General features: G+C 39.3%; 1 protein-coding gene across 1 annotated transcript; it reads right to left on the bottom strand.

Annotated features, from left to right (window-relative positions):
• Positions 1-645: 645 nt before the first annotated feature.
• On the bottom strand, positions 646-5915 carry ccr10 (chemokine (C-C motif) receptor 10). Its single transcript, XM_014335192.2, has 2 exons — positions 5624-5915; positions 646-2078 (listed from the first exon to the last, which is right to left on the bottom strand). The coding sequence occupies exons 1-2, from the start codon at positions 5646-5648 to the stop codon at positions 952-954; spliced, it is 1152 nt and encodes a 383-aa protein (XP_014190678.1). The 5' UTR covers positions 5649-5915; the 3' UTR covers positions 646-951.
• Between the last annotated feature and the right edge of the window lie 11648 nt (positions 5916-17563).

Here is a 17563-nt window from a genome sequence, read left to right as displayed (position 1 = left end):
TCTGAGCTATATTCTCAGCAGCATATTAAACATATCAGGTCCCCATAAGGAGAATCCTGTGCTAACGGCTGTCTAAAGGACTCGGGTAAAGTTTGTAGCATGCTGCTTGTTGTTTTTGTCTGCTTCCACTTGTCTTTGCACTAGGATGATGTCGGCGTAAATGTGCAGTCATATTCGTTGTGTTCCCACTAGTGCTGTCAGCGTTAATCTCGTTAAAATGACATTAACGCCATAACGCGGCAAATCTCCGTTAACGAGTTACGGCGGATCGCCCTGTGCGTGGGGCTGGACGGCGTCAACAAGCTCACTGCGCTAACGCACTAGTTCCCACCAATTGAGATACATACTGTTTTACTTTAGTCCATGACGCGCCATCAGGGTCATGCTTCACATGAAAACCAAGATAGTTCCAAACGCCAGATCTGAATGAGGGTGGGGGAGGCTCAATTTCGGGTAGCGTTGAGGCAGTTGCCATGTTGCAATGAGCATAGCTTCTGTCTTGCTAGCTTGCGCTGCGCTCAGTGGATCTGCACTCGACAGTGTAGCCTAGGCGGGCGGAGTAGTCGAACGCAGATTCACTGAGCGCTCAACACAGACAGCATCGTCAGAAGAAAAGTTGATAAAATAAATAAAAAAATTTGTATTGTTCGATACACATGCGTACCGAACCGAAAGCACTGTATCGAACGGTTCAATATCGATACGAGTATTGTTGCACCCCTAATATATATCTATATAGAGCTAAAGGGGTCAGGTAGGACAAACGTATTGATTTTTCATGGGTTGACCCATTCAGCTTGACTTACCAACAAGTTACCAACAACTGAATATAAGATGTTCCATTTCTAATAATGTTTATTTAAATTTTTGGTTCTTCATAACAGCTGTACGAAATATAAAAAATACAATATAATACAATATATGCAAAGCAGTTCATCGTCCACTCAGAGTTTATTTGGTTTCCGAAAACTTGAAGGCAACGGGACCATCGGGAGATGTTGGAGAGCATGCCGAAAGCACGGTGAGAGCAGGTGAGGAGGCGGAGATTGATGTGGAGTTCACCGTCTGTGGCACAACCAGATTGCGATATGGGCAGCCTGAATCGTAGATAAGCCTCAACACGTCCTGACGGAAACGCACGCCTACCAGGGCGTAGAGGATAGGGTTGAGGCAACAGCGGGTGTACGCCAGCGTGCAGGTGATGTACTCCAACATCAGACCACAGAACGGGCCAAACATTTTGCGACACAGCACCGCAGTGTACGGCAGCTGGAATACCAGAAAAACCAGCACCAGGGCAACCATCAGCTTCAGTGTACGCTGCCGTTGCCATTGCTTCCCTCGCCGATGTGCGTGCCCTTCCCACAGCACTCGAGCAATCGAAGTGTAGCTTGCCACCATAATGGCGAGGGACAGGCAGAAGATGGTGATGATCACGCCACTGGGAACCAGTCTTATTTGACCACTTACTTGCATGACACAGTACGCTTCAGTTTTGTTGCTTGAATTCCCAGAGAAGCTGTTTGAAACCCCCGAGAAGCAGATTTCAGGGATGCTTAGAGTCACTGCAACAAGCCATACCCCCACAGCAGTGAGCTTCCCAGCTTTTAGGATTTGGCTGCGCAGCCTGAGCATTTCCTGCGCTCGTGCTACTACCATGTAGCGGTCAACACTGATGCATGCCAGTAGCAGCAGCCCGCTGTATGTGTTGATGGCGTAGGTTGCACGCATGATCTTGCAGAGATGATAGGAGAAAATCCAACCCTTGTGAGTGTCAATGGCCTGCAATGGGAGTGTGAGGAGCAGGAGGAGGTCAGCCAGCGCCAGGTGGAACAGGAAGACATCGGTCATGGAACGAAGTCGAAAGCGGCGGTAGAGAGCAAAGGTGGCGATCACCAGGGAGTTTCCTGCAACGCCAAGCAGGAAGATGGCGGTAAAAGCGCAAGCTTGGAAGGTTTTGATGACGTCCGCCTGTTGGTCATCAGCTTCACACCAGTCTTCATTGTCAGGATAATCTTCGGAATATGAGTCATTACTTATATTCAAGAAGTAATCTTCTATAGTATAGTCAGGCATTGCTGTTGGAGAAAATAAAACTTGTAAGTCAAAGAATTATTAAAATAAATAAATAAATACTATTGGTGATCCTCAGTATTTCCCCTACACTGTGGGCACTTTAACTTTCACACGTAATTTGGGGCTAATTGTATCATTTAAGTCTAAAGTATCCCAGTATCACATGCGGTCCCTAGGGAAAAAATAATTGCCCACATCTGCTCTTGGAGCAACAAGAGGCTGAGATTTTTTGCCTTTCAGTAAATCAACTTGAAAACTAGCAAACAGATTGGAATAAACTGGGCTCAGACACACTCTGTGGCCACCACCAGGTCAGGATTATATTTGGTTTGTGATTGTAAGACTGACACTTATTATGACAGATTAATAAGGACATGTTTGGGTCATAAATTCAAAGTTGGTACTTGAGGGACATGGTCAGCAGACATGTATACTATTGATTGGGTCTTTCAAAAAAGGCCCTTCAGTACATTAGCTTATTTCCTGATATTACAGGAAATTTACGGTCATATGTTGATTCCTGTAGTCGCTGCTGTTCTTATAGCCTGTATGCATTCAATTTCTAAACGTTTGTTCATCAAGTGAGTTATTCTGCTTACTCTTGTCAGTAATTATGTACACAAACTACAACCAGAAAGCTGGTTACTAAACAGCTGCTCTGACTTGTGGTTTTTGTCTCCTCCCTCTATTATTTGTAGCTGCACCACTGCAACATTTATTAACATTTATCTAAGCAGGAAGTGAAACTCATGCAAAGAAGATTTCTAATCTTTTTTGCATGAGGGTGCTGGGCTAAGACAGAGTTTCAGGAGAAAACCTGCCCAAGCATGTCCTCTTATGGATCCAGGACCCTCTTGTGAAGCAGCTAACGACAATGTGCTGCTTGAAAAACTGATTGGACCTGAAATTTTCCTGAACAGACTTTGCCTTCTGCATTTTATTTACAACATAAAGTTAAAGCAGTCAGTTGTGGGCAAATAGACTGCATATGAAAAACTTCCTGCTGTTTTGACATGTCTGTAATGAATGTCTTGAGTCATTCTGTACTTCTCCAAAATGCCACAGAAAGACCAGCTTGCGTGAGTACTTATTATTGTTCAAAAACTGCAGTGCTCCTTTTACATGAAGCCGGGGCTGATTTTGAGCAATGTTTTGCCCTGCACGTCACGATATCAGGAAATACCAACCCCTTTACAATCAGGTTGAAAGTGAGAGATCTGCAGCAAAGCTCTTCAGTCTGACTAGGCGGCTGTGATATTTTAGTCATTTCGTAGCATGTTGCGTGACACTGGCATCAGGTCGTTGGTACAGGGGAAATCGTGGGTAGCTTAAGGTTTACAGATCAGTCAGTGTCGCGTGCTAACAGCCTTTATAGACAGTTTCCACAATCACCTTTTTATCATTTCATCTTCAGCGATGTGCCTGTTTGAACAGGCTGCTCACAATGTTAAGTTTATTACAGCAATCCTTTTTCTTCTCTTAACTTGTCGGTTTGATGGTGGGGGACACACATTAAGGTAAGAGGAAAAGGAAAACGTGTAGACGGGCTTGTGTCAGAGGGTTTGGTGCCAGTGTGATTTTCTGCTCTTAAAGTGTGAGTTAGGTGAGGGTTGCAGTTAAATGTGGAATCAGTCAGGATGGGAGTAAAGTTTTCAATACTCGAAATAATGTAAGTCATGTGCAATACTTAACAGAAAATCTCCCTTATTAGAAACGTCTGGGCGAATGGAGATGTCTGACATACAGAACACTATAATTTGTTAGCAATATTAGCTCTCTCTAGTTCATACAGGGTCAGGGTTGAAAGAAAAAGCCTGCATTAATAACCTTGTCATGTGTAATTTAATAAAATAAGAAAAACTTTCCCCTTTCTGCACACTAATTTGTTCTAGTAGATGTGTTTTTTCCGCATTTAACTACTTAAAAACACAATCTAGTAATACTCGTAAATTAAAGCGTTTAACAGCACTGACCGCTAAAAGTAAGGTTTGCAAGCTGCTTACTTTAAATATCGCTCTCTAACGATGGACAAAGGAGCGGACTTGGATATATTCCTGGTCCATGCTAATTCATATTCTACGCATGTGTTTATATAAGACAGCATTTTATAAATATTATAAAATATACAAAACATTACTGTGCATTTCAATGCCTGGGTTAACACTCATAACAGCACTTTGCGTGCCACTGATTATTTGTCTTCTCTGACTTTGACACGTCAGCCTTCAATCTGCCTTTGAGCTGATTCTTTTCTCAGTAGTGGGCTTACTCTGTAAATGCATAAAAGACAAATTATATATATCACAACATTTATGGTTTAAAATTTTGATTCAATTTAAAAGACTAAAATCTGAAGAACTTGGACATCCAAAAGACTGTTTGTAAACATTGGGATGTGGGTTTCTTGGCACATTAAAGGCGTTAAATTCATCCCTTTATTTCAGATTTTAGTCATGGAAGCACCAGATATAACACAGCAGTACTTTTTGCTGCTTTTTCAATTTGCTACTGGTTTTCTTTATGTTGATGAGGCGATGAAGACTTCACGTCTAAATAAAAAGAATTATGGGCAACGTTCCTAAACTTTAATGTTAAATTAAAAAGTAAAACAAAAAATTGGGGTTTTTTTCTTTTTGGTTTTAAGGCTTATCAAATTCTTGTTTATAAATTTTTAAAAACAATGCAATGTTCAACACGGATATACTTTTATCCGCAAAGGATGTGCAGCATCTGTGCCGCTGCTACAGCTATTTGTCTACAAATGGTTTGTCATGAAATATTTAGAGAAGAATAATTATTTTTTGGGTGGATTTTAAACAAACTGAAACATTTTTCTTGCTGTTGCACTTTGCATTTTAAAAAACAAGGCATTTATATTGGTCATGGATTTTTCCCTGATTCAGTTTGAACTCTAAATATGTTTTGCACTAAAATTATTATTTTTAATCTTTATTAACAACAACAGAATACTGTGCCTTACGTCACAATATCAGGAAACTTTTACCTCCTCTTACAATCAACCTGAAAGTGAGAACAACCCCACCAAACTCAAAAATGCTTTATTTGAGTAGGCAGGCGTTGTTATATTTCACACATTTTCATGTCGGCCTGCAGCTTTCAAGAGCCAGTTTCATATTTTTATCATCAGTGTAGCAAATAAGAATACTATATTTTTAACTGAAGCATACATCTTTCTAATAGCATTGTGACGGCGTAAACCTCCAGCTTATGCTTTACAATTTACAGTCACTTCTATGGTTAGGGAGAAATAATTCTGACAATTTGGTAGTCATACCTTTGGTATAGTTTTCACAAATCAAGTGATTATGAGTCATATGTGGCTGCAGATTTGTTATGAACCACAACCACACTCCCAGACATTTCAACTTGGTGGATTTTTCACAGCAAACTGATTAAAATCACTAAATTTGGTTCTTTGTAAAGTTACTGTTACATATATGCATCTGCACATCAAAACATGTGAAAGCATTGTCTTTTAGCTTACATTTTGCATTTTTTTTATAGTTACGTGTCTTAGAGCCCTTACCTGTACTATTAGAGGTGTTGAACATGTCCTTGGTGCTCCTCCTGTGGCAGTTGGAGAGATCAGTGAAACTCTCATGTTTAAAAACACGCCTTTGGGGTAAACCTTAACCAATGAAACACACTCTGTGTTTTGCTGACCTCGCCGTACCCCAGCTGTTTGTTTCCTCAGGAGGATGTGAACCGACTGTGATGATTCACATAGATCTTTATGGTACCTTGTCTTTATTAAAACAGTGCAATCAAGATAAATCATTAAAATGGGTTTTGCCTATCAGTGCTTTTGTTCTCTCATACAAAGTCTAGTTGACTCCCTAGCATGCTGTGGCTTCTTTCTGTTCTCTTTTATTCACTTATATATGCAGCTTATTTCAATAAATGCTCATTCAGCTCTAAATTAAAATAAAATATATAAAAGTTAAATGAAGCTTCTGTTTTGAAAATCTGTGTGTGATCATGCTGAATCATCCTGATAGTAGGTTAGTAGAAAAAAAAATAATGTGAATTGGCCTTTTTAGATACAGGTTATTGCCCAAAATTTGTCTTTGTTCTTGTTACAGATTGAATATTACAATACATTTTGCTGTAGGTTCAACTGGCAGGTCAAACGTAACAAACCACATCTTGGGGCGTGACTGCATACTGGTGCCAGGACCAGTTCATAACCTCTGCCTGCTTCGTTTCGAGAGTTTATGATCGTTTGAGGACCCTGGCCACATAAGTCTCTCAACTTGTGAACTCAGTCAAGCATTTTTTCTCAAACCAAACTCAGAGTCATCCCTCGTGAGACCAAAGGTTCTCTGTGCAACCACCACAGAACCGTTATTATTGACACCTTAAGACATGAGATCAACTGTCAGTCAGCTAAAAAAGTGATGAGCCACAAGACTCCGTGCATGTTGGATGATGTTATGTACGTTGTACATCGTCTGAGAGACCAGCATATATATATAGGTTATACCAAGAGCATTGGTTGTCGACGAGGTGGTAAAGGAAGACGACCAAAAACAAAACTGGGGGTTTTTGAAATTTCATCAGACATAAATACTGATTACTGTAAAAGTTTCGCCTTCTTACCAAAACCAAAACATTAACAAAGCTATAGAGTTTACTGTGAAAGCAAAAATGTTTCATTTCTGGTTTGCGTCCCACTTTTCACTGCTGCTTGACGAGTAGTTTGCAAGCGTTTATAGACAAGTTAGCATCTTCCATACTGATGACCCCAGCAACCTGTAGGTGACTAAAGCAATTGTAAGGAGGTTCTCAGGACAGCACTGTATGCCTCTTTGTTTGACATTAGCAACCTCCCGCAACCACTCATAACTATTCAGGGAATACCCTTTCCCCCCTCAGTACTGGTGGTTGCAGGAGGGTTTTAGGCCTACGTGACGGAGGCCTAAAAACGTACGTGGCACTGCTACCTGCTCTGGAAATGCCCCTGCTTTATCCCCGAGTACAAAGTGATTAGACCTGATGAATGCTGCATAGCCAAGTTACAGCTAGCTGATCTAGCATTGTCATTGCCCACCGAAATAAATAATCAGCAATTATTCCAAGCAAAGGTTATAATCAATATTCACTGGGAACTAGTCTACTTTTCTTCAAAGATGACTGTAATTTCCAAATGACTGTTCATAGTTTCGAAAAGCTCATTTGCTTTTCCTAACACAACTATCTCATTCTCATTGGATAATGACCTGCAATTAACAACCCATTAGCCAAATACGCCACATAAATTTACCTCACTTTAAAGGTTAAATTTTTGCTTCTTTGTTATATACCATTTAATATAAATTATCATGGACCACATCAGCTGGTAAAATAATATGAGAAGCTGTCCAATAAGCATTTGCAATTGTTTAGAATTTTGCTACTAATAATATTAGCAAAAACAAAAGTTTTAGCCAGCTAGCTAGAATTTAGCTTATGCTACATGACTCTTCAGCATGTTCTAGTGTTAAATCTTTTGTATCTTATTTCGATACATGATAGCAGAGTATGTTTAAAGTATGTTGTATGCAAACGACTTGTCAATTCTCGGGCTTTGACTCATCAGTCTTCAGTCTGCCTTTCATGTTTTTCAAAAGTTGTTTAAGACAAAATATATTTCTCTGCACCTCTTCCTAAAACAAAATTTACATTTTAAATTTATATTAAATGTAAAGACAATTAACATGCCCAAAATACAAATTTGCAATTACATTTTGTTTTTTGAAAGTTGTTACTTCAAGTGGTTTCAGAACCACCAGAAGTTTCATATTCAAACTTTGTGCTGAAGTTTCATGTTCAACCTAATATTTTCAGATTTTAGTCACGAAAGCACTAACAACAAATACAAGTGATTTTTATTAAGTTGTTTTAGGTCATAGATTAGCAACTAGATCATATTGTGCACAGTAATGGAGTCTTCTCTGGGTTATTTATTGAATAAAACTTTTAAAGACAACCCTTTGAAGCACGCGGAGTCTAATTTTCAGTCCTCGTAGTTTCCCTGAGTGAAGGTGTGATACTTAGAAAGTGATAGGCCTTATTGTGGTCCTTGACATAGCTAGTCTGATTATCTAATATAGAAGCATATTCAGACATTTTGCAAAAGTAAACATGTCTCATAAATAGACGTTTGTGTAGATGCATAGATATGTTGCAACTGCAATTCAACAAAGGTAACACAGAGTGGTGCAGACTATGAAAGCAATCACTGGCTTCTGTTTGTTTGTTAAAACCTGGGGGAAACAGACAAACACTGTATATTGTTCCAGTGAGCAACACGATGTGCAAATTTTTCACCACTAACCATTGGTCCCACAGAACCACAGTCTTTGACCCACTTTTAATTTGTTGTAATTTGGTCACCCTAGCCATGCCATCTACACAGCTTAACTCCTACCCTTTATTTCAGTATCGATGCATTTGATTCTTTAGGTTAGCAAGACGTTCAGTGGAAATTTTGTAGGCCAAATGAAGAAGTTTGCATTGTGCTGCACTGTACCAGTGCAAATGAAGAAATGCCAAAGCTCATGCTGCTGTAAAATCTAAATCTTCTGAATTATGTGTAAGTAAAGTAGGATAAATAAATGAAGCCAATATTGACATTACAAAATAACCCCTAATGTGCGCTTGCATCCATTATTCCAAATGACGTCAGGCTGCAACATCATTAACTCCATTCTGGACTCGAGCTGCTCTAGAATCCAATTAAGCAGTATTACCAGTTTAATTACGTTTCCCATCATTCGAGAAATGGGTCAGATCAACTGACTGATTTAAATGTGCAGGAACGCATATTTATACGGGTATGCAAAACTAGTTGTCTGATCGCTGTGGAGGCGTTAACAGCGATTAGACCACAGCGTTTGCTTTGCAGGCCATGAGAAAGTTGTACAATAGGTTTCTCTGCACTGTTTCTGCTGATGGGAACTTGTTGGCATGTTGACAGCTGAGCTCGCACATTGTCAATCCTTAATCCTCAGTGTGGTTTAGTTAACTTCTGATTGCAAACCTCCATGCATGTTTGTACGTGTGGTTGGTGCAAACGATGTGAAAGTGGTGACCTACTACTCAACCTGTGAACAACCTCTCAACAGTCATTGGCTCATTTTTCTTCACTTCCAACTTTTGAATTTGCATATCTGAAGAACTTTATATCTTTTTCACCAATGATATCCGACCAGTAATTGTAAAAAATATTCTCAATTTAACTTGTCTTTAAATATAGGTCTTTAAAGACAGGTCTAGTCAAGTGCTTGGCGATGTGACAATAAGGGTCAATAAATGACTACGATCTACCAAAAATCGAAAGGAAAACATTTTCAGTCTCACTTTGAAAAAGTGAACATTTAATTGTCTGTTACTGTGTTATAATAAGATCTACACCATGTCAGTGTGTAACATGTGCAAATTTTCATTGGTTTATATTTTTTGAAGACCATTAACAAGTTTGGGATCCCAACAACTGTCAACTGAGTCTCATAATTTACTACGCATTTAAAAAAAAAAATCTTAACATCATCACATAACAATAACCTTCCAATAACAAAATCATATTAAGTGCAGTGTTGACTTTGGATAATTTAGACATTAATGGATTATTAGAATACAATTATGGTGAAATTCAGTGTTTGTATATATATATAAAACAATTTCCTCCAAAACCAGCAGATTTCCAGGTATCACCGTTGGTCTTTTATGTCTAGCTTTTCAAAGCTTCAAAACATTATATTTTCATGTTATTATTACATTATTATTTATTTTAATGAATAACTAATGAATTGTTCCTGACCTCATCAGCAATCACTAATATTTATTATAAACTTTCTAAATTTTTAAAGGCCGACATCATCCCTTTTATAAAAGTAAGTCACTGTCATGCTGCTAAACTGCCTTGAAAAATTCTGCAGGTAAATGTGTGTAAGACATATTTGTAGTTTATTAAAATTAAAGAAAATACATTTCTAAATGAGTCAATCCTGGTTTTATCACGTGTGAAATATTTCAGTGATACGAACCTATTTTACAAGAATAAAACCTCCATAAGCTGACTGACCTTGTGATTCCTCACAGTGATATAAGTACAGATAAATCTCTCTGGAGGATTCAACAAATGTAAAGGTGGAGAAACAGGAACAGGCATCTTCAGAGTGGATTTCAAGTTATAGAACGATGTTAAAGTCTCAGGTTTTTTTTTATCACATCTGTTATTTTCTACAATGATAGATTGATTGATCCACAAAAGGCGCAGTATACAATGTTCCTAAAGAAACTGTGAAAACGTAACCTTTAACATATTTTATTAGAAAAAGACTTTTTTAAACCTTTTTTTTTTCTTTGCATTTTTTCTTTGTATTTTTTAAGGCTGTGATGTTTTATTATAAATCACTCTGTGTTTGTGTTTTTTACTATAACTTTACCTATCATACAGCCATGTTATTAAATTGAATTAGCTTCTACAGGTGCCCCTAATGAAGAACTACACAGTGTTTAAGCACACATGCAGCTACAGTATTCTCTATGACAGCAGTTCAAATGTTCCATTTTTAATGTGACAACTACTGATAGAAACACTGTGACAAATGCTGATACGGCATGTTTAGCACTGCATAATTAGCCCATACTATATTATTCTGCAGTTTTATCCGTCAAAAAGCAGCAGTTTAATTCCCCAGACTCTTTTAGGTTTGCATGCCTTTTATTAAACTTTGATTGTATTTTTAAATACACTCTTGCTGAAAAAAATGCACTCTTGCTGAAACACAGATATCAGTTATTAAAAATTAACATTTTTGTGCCGCAACTGAAAAACAGCCATGCAGTGAGGATGAACTGTCTTCGGTCTGAAGCGTAATTCTGAAACTAAGAAAAGGATCAGTAGGTGAGAAGAGCGATAAAGCGTGAGTCTTAGGTTCTGACTTAGTCCTGCAGGTTTGTCTGGGTATCATAATTGTTGTTTTATGTCTAACTTTGCTAGACAATTAGAAATTTTTTTCTTTTCATGTTGTCTGTAATTCAGATTACTCTTTGCATTTCTTTTTGTGAGTAATGTTATTTATCATTTAATCTGGAGATTATTTATTTTGATCATCTGATAAAGTCCAATGTTTTATCCTCGGATATCTTCCTCTGCCCAACTGAATCATCATTTCAGTAAACTGTACATAATGAAATGGCACGTAATGCAATGATGCCTTTTAATTTGTACACAGCACAGAAACTACTCTTAATTCTGTTCACACTCTTTAAAGGATACTCAATAGATCATTTCTCACCTCTGACCTCAAAACATCACGTGGTGACTTTATAGTCTGTGCTACTTAAAATTGCACACATGTTTACAGCAAACCTGAAAAATATTTTCCATTTATTTCTTGCACTACATCATTTTCTATGCACAGCTGTTTATATAGTCATGTCAACGCTGCCGCAACAGACACACACACACACACGTGTTATATGTACTGCACTGTGAAATGTCATGTTGTTCAGGTTTATATAGCACATTTAAGGTGTGAATGTATCAAATGTTCTGCAAGTTGAAACTAGCAAGATTATTACAGTTAACTATAACAAAACTAAGGTGTGAAAAGACATTAGTTCCCATAAACGACAAAGCAAAAACAAAGCAAACATTTGACATTAAGAAAGAAACTATCTTTTACAATAAAATGAAAATGTACCAGAAATTTCTTATTTACTCAAATTTGTTGTTCCAACAGGCCAGAGGAAGAATTTGTGAATTTGTTTACTGAAACTGAAGTCTACATAACAAAATCTGCTGTCTGTGTTTTAATATTTATTATAAAATTCCTCAATTTTTTCCCCACATAGAAGGTCTTGAATAATCAGACCCCATCTTCTGTTAATGACCTTATAGTACTGTATTACCCCATTAAAGCACTTTGCTCTCAGATTGTAGGCTTACTTGTTTTTCTTTTTTGATAAAGCATACAGTTAGGGCTGGATCAGGTGACCCTTAGTTACACGGCTGTGGGATTCCCATGATGCATTGTGTTCCTCTTCTTCGCTCACCTTTTGTCACTCACTATGTGTTTAAACACCTCCCTGCATTTAAATATTATTCATCTCTGCCTCTCTTCCACAGCATTTCTTTGTCCTGTCTTCCTAACTTCGACTCCAACCAGTCACAGCAGATGCCCGCCCCTCCCTGAGCCTGGTTCTACTGGAGGTTTCTTCCTATTATTGCACTATATAAATAAAACTGAACTTGAAAGAAATTGAAATATTTCACTGATAGGCCCATTTCATAGAAATGCTTCTACAGGTGCCGCTAATGTAGAACTACGGAGTGTTTCAGCACACGTAAAGCCAATTTTACATTTGAACACTACAGTATTCTCTATGATAGCAGTTCTGTGAGGTAAGTAGTACACCAGGACAGCCTGGGCTCAGAATCATGATGATGCTTAGTGCTGCTGCGGACAAAGTAGTCGTTCGCTCATTTTAAAAGAAAGGAGGCTCATCTGCTGAGGAGAAGGGTGCAAAACCACAAAACATGAGATATGCAAACTGGCAGCTAAGCTGCTTCTACTTTTATCTAAATGTAACGATAAAGTCTTTGATCACAAACTAGAAAAACTGCTTCCTTTTTCTACTGCATGTGAATGAGTCCAGCATCAAAAGGGCTTTAAAATTCTGCCCAATGAAAGTGTACTGTGGCTTTATTATGGAAATAATAAAACAAAACACAAACGCCAGACACCCTGTGACCCTGATAGCCAAAAGAAGAGAATGGGTGGATAGTACAACACACTGATTTTGTGATGTTTTTTGGTAAATGTGTGTTCGTTTTGCACGCTGTTTCCAATGCTCACTGTCTATTTGTGTCCTCTGAGCACCTCCTACAGTGTAGTAGTCTGCAGTGGTTTATTTGATGTGTGGGAGGGTTACAGATAGTTTTTTCTAAACCCTCACATGTGTTTTATGAGTCAATCTTTGTCACCTACAGACGTTCTCCATCAGTGTTTTTAAGATGTTCAGTCATCCGTGAAAGACTTTCAACTGCATGAAACTGCGTGACAGGTGCTGTGCAGATAAAGCCTGTAACACAATAATAAAGAATACTTTCACAGAAAAGTTGTGTTTGTGGTGATTTTTTTAAATTATGTATATACGTACAAAAGGGAAACTTTAGTACTCAGTTCTAGCTTCATATGTCCTTTAAGGACTCTACTATAGCAGCTTTTGCAGGATTCACAATTTAGAAGAGTTCATCCTCTGTCTGAAACAACCTTTTTTAGCTCCTCCCCCTTTAAGATCATGTTTGATTTGCTACACGTCACAAGTAGAAGATCTGAACACCAGATTGATGGGGTGTCTTGGCTCACAGACAGAGTAGTGTGCCTGGGATAACCCTTTTTAATGATGTCATACAGAGCCAAGAATCAAAGTGTAATAAAGTGTTTGGAGCAGTCTGACAGGTTTGTATGTTTAATATGAGCATTCACCATTACAGGGTTTTTTTTTTTTCATTCATACAGAAATTGTGGCCGCTCCACAAGAGGTTGTGACTTTCAACTAAAGGGAAATCATCCAAAAATACACAACTGTGTATTGAATTCTTAGAAATAACAGGAAACACACTCTCTGCCTTGACAATGTGTCTTAACTATGGTACTTATGCACAACGTCACACCTCCGCCCCCAAGATCTATTTTAAGCCAGAAAATCCTTCATGTTCCCCATATAATTATTTTAAGCAGATACATTTCTTTGATTAGTGGCTTTCACGCATAACCCTTCATGTAGTGTAGAACTACTATTACTAACAAATGAAAATAATAAAATTCAATATGCAATAACAACAGGCCGTTATTAGTGGGTGATGTACATTAAATATAGATATGCATTTATAATGTAGTGTTAGCGTTAAAGGAACTTGAATTACATAAAAACTATGTATTAAAAAAAGTGACCACTCATCATATTTCATACTTAGTTCAATCATTTCCTTAATCAATAAAGCTCAAATGCACAATTGTGTTTTTCATGAGTTGAAACATTCATCAAAATGATTTTTGAGAATAAAATAATCAACATGTTTTTTTGTTTGTTTACTCAGACATCCTTTATTTGTGTCAGTTTATCTTTCAGTCAAATAATGTAAAGCAGAGTTTTTGTTGTTGTTGTTTTACTCAGGTTGATAAATCAACCACCGAAGACTGACTTTGAAAGATTTCACGCATGTGAAAAGTGACGTGTGGGGAAAAATAGCTTCGAAACACCTGAACGTCTCACTTGCATTTAAGTGGTTTCTTTAAGAAAGGGGGGAAAACAGCTTCACCACATACCAGATTTTCATCTAGTAGAGGGACAGCCTGTGTGGTGTCAGTGAAGACAGTACGTCTAGATGAACATGATTAACTCTGTTACAAGGTTTAACGTGTTAACATGTTAGTTCTGCATATCTTTGTATAACCGATCAGAGTTTTTCTTGGCTTATTAGGGGCCTTTAACAGGTTACTATAAACACAAATGATCTGCATGATAAACTCACATTTAAGAAAAATTTTATTTCTGCTTATTCCTCTTTGGGAAGGATCAAATGCTCTTTAAAATTATTTTAGTATGCATACAAAACCATGCGTAATAAATATTAGTATCCAGTTACAGTGTGGTAATTTAGCAGGCCCCTGTGATGTATAAATTAGATCGATCAAGCTCTCTTTCCTGTAACTGTTAATCTGAAATCAATCTGACTTTGTTCATTTAACTTGCACTTGTTTGCATTAAGATCCTGGCTTCCTGTAACCTTTAACCTTCACTCTTGTTCATGCTTCCTCAGTCGTTGTCACCTGGCTGGAACTCTGTCTTTGCAGCATTATACACCTGAATAGCAACCTCACTTTTCCTCTTGCTGTCATACTGTGTACCTCAAAACTAGGTTTCTGAAGTACAAAAGCACTGCTTTAGAAACCTGATTGTAACCAGGATACAGATGTCCATTTAAAACCCTTCGACTGTCCCTTAATGTCTGTCAACAAGCAGCAAACCCCCGAATGCCAGTTTAGTTTCCTGTCTCCGACAAGCCAGCTGAAAAAAACTGACATCCTGCACATTTAATACCACAAAACACAGGAAGTTGTTGTTTTCATACCTCTGTGTGTATCTGTAGTGGGTAAAAGCTTGTCTGTGTGAAATGTAAACTTACTTTCAGGCTGCCTATTTTTCCCAACATCTGGTTAAGTTATCATGACAATATGAGCAATTCAGGTCAATTCAACTCAGTTTTACTTACATCGCACCAAATCACAACAACAGTTGCCTCAAGACATTTTGCATTGTAAAGTGAAGGTAAACTCTACAACAATACTGAGAAAACAACAACATGTCGTGTTAGTAAATAGGTCCAGACAGGCACACAGTTTATGGGTTTCCTGTCTAACATTCATGCTGCACATTATTACTGATTCCTGAAGGAAGAAATCCCTTATGAATGTTTTTTACTAGTCATACATGAAGGATCATGAAGAATCAGGAAATTGGGCTGCCCATTAACTTCCACTGGGAGTCCAGTGGAAGTTAATGGGCAGTCCCAGCACAATTAGAAACTTTGTGACTGCAGCAGGCCTATAATATGTCTATAGGACAGAGTGCATCCAATTACTTAATGCAAAACCAGAATAATATGAATATACAGTCTGCCACCTGACAACAGAAAAAAAAATTCATAATTATTTAGTATGACTACTAATTTGGGGTTGTATGGTAAAGACGTACAGGACTGACTGTTAATGACACTCCAGCTCAAACGTCATTACTGAAATGAGTTGTGTTTATTTCTGGGGTGTTCCCCAGGGCTCTATCCTTGGCTCCTTGTTGTTCTCCACTCACATGTCCACCCATAAATAAAGCATTCATTATCATTAAAAAACATCAGAAATAAGTCAGTTCTTTTCTGGTCATAACCAGAGATGGACGCGTTACTGTAATCTGATTACTTTTTTTAAGTAACGAGTAAAGTAAGGGATTACTATCGGGAAAACGGTAATTAGATTACCGTTACTTTCCTGTAGGAACGCTGCATTACTGCGTTACTAAAACCATGACTAAAACCGTGACTAAAACCGGGGTGGTGGTCCCCTTCTTAAAAATGGGGACCACCACCCCGGTCTGCCAGTCCAGGGGTGCCGCCCCTGATCTCCACGCAACATTGCAGAGGCGTGTCAGCCAAGACAGCCCTACAACATCCAGAGCCTTCAGGAACACGGGGTGGACACCAGGGGCTCTGTCACCAAGGACTTGTTTAACTGCCTCAGTGAGATCACCCCTGGAAATTGGCGGGTCATCCCCCTCATCCCCAGACTCTGCTTCCTCCTCAGTGGGATTAAGGAGGTCCTCAAAGTATTCCTTCCACCGCCCGACAATTTTCTCAGTCGAAGTCAGCAGCGCTCCACCAGCACTATACACAGTGCAGGTAGAGCACCGCTTTCCCCTCCTGAGTCGCCTGACGGTTTGCCAGAATTTCTTCGAGGCAGTCCAAAAGTCTTTTTCCATGGCCTCTCCAAACTCCTACCACACCCGAGTTTTTGCTTTGGCCACTGCTTGAGCCGCATCCTGCTTGGCCTGTCGGTACCTGTCAGCTCCTTCCGAAGTCCCACAAGCTAACCAAGCCCAATAGGACTCCTTCTTCAGCCTGGTGGCTCCCTTCACCTCTGGTGTCCACCATTTGGTTCGGGGGTTACCACCATGACAGGCACCAACCACCTTGTGGCCGTAGCTCATTGCAGCAGCTTCGCCAAAGAACATGCTGAACATGGTCCATTCGGTCTCAATGTCCCCAGTCTCCCTTGGAATACTGTTGAAGTTCTGCCGGAGGTGTATGTTGAAGATCTCGCGGACTGGGGCCTCTGTAAGGCATTCCCAGCACACCCTCACTACACGTTTAGGCGCGCCGGGTCTGTCCAGTGTCCTCCTCCGCCACCTGATCCAATACACCACCAGGTGGTGATCATTTGACAGCTTAGCCCCTCTCTTTACCCGACTGTCCAGAACATATGGTCGCAGGTCTGGTGATACGATAACAAAATCGATCATCGACCTGTGGCCTAGGGCGTCCTGGTGCCACGTGCACTTATGGACAGTCTTATGATCGAACAACTCCAGTTTCAACTCCAGACTGAAACAGAGTCTAGCCCCTCTCCAGGAGGCTGGTTCCAGAGCCCAAGCCATGTGTAGAGGTGAGCCCGACTATATCTAGCCGGTACCTCTCAACCTCACGGACTAACTCAAGCTCCTTCCCCAGTCTTGGTAGCCGGGGATCAGTCCGCCAGGGCCTCCGCTCCTCCACACCACAACGCACACAACCCACACCAAAGCCATGTGTAGAGGTGAGCCCGACTATATCTAGCCGGTACCTCTCAACCTCACGCACTAACTCAAGCTCCTTCCCCACCAGAGAGGTGACATTCCATGTCCCTATTGCCAGTCTTGG

Source organism: Haplochromis burtoni, unplaced genomic scaffold (assembly GCF_018398535.1).
Source record: "Haplochromis burtoni strain Fernald_Lab_line unplaced genomic scaffold, NCSU_Asbu1 Contig_6, whole genome shotgun sequence".
NCBI lineage: Eukaryota > Metazoa > Chordata > Actinopteri > Cichliformes > Cichlidae > Haplochromis > Haplochromis burtoni.
Note: the sequence above shows the minus strand (reverse complement) of the source record. Positions and strands in the feature narration are given on the sequence as shown.

What these genes read in the sequence shown, in the direction of transcription:
- ccr10 (XM_014335192.2), bottom strand. Translation starts at nt 5,648, where the DNA reads ATGTTCAACACCTCTAATAGTACAG. An exon ending in CAACACCTCTAATAGTACAG is followed by an intron (nt 2,079 to 5,623) that starts GTAAGGGCTCTA and finishes TTTCTCCAACAG; the next exon opens with CAATGCCTGACTATACTATA.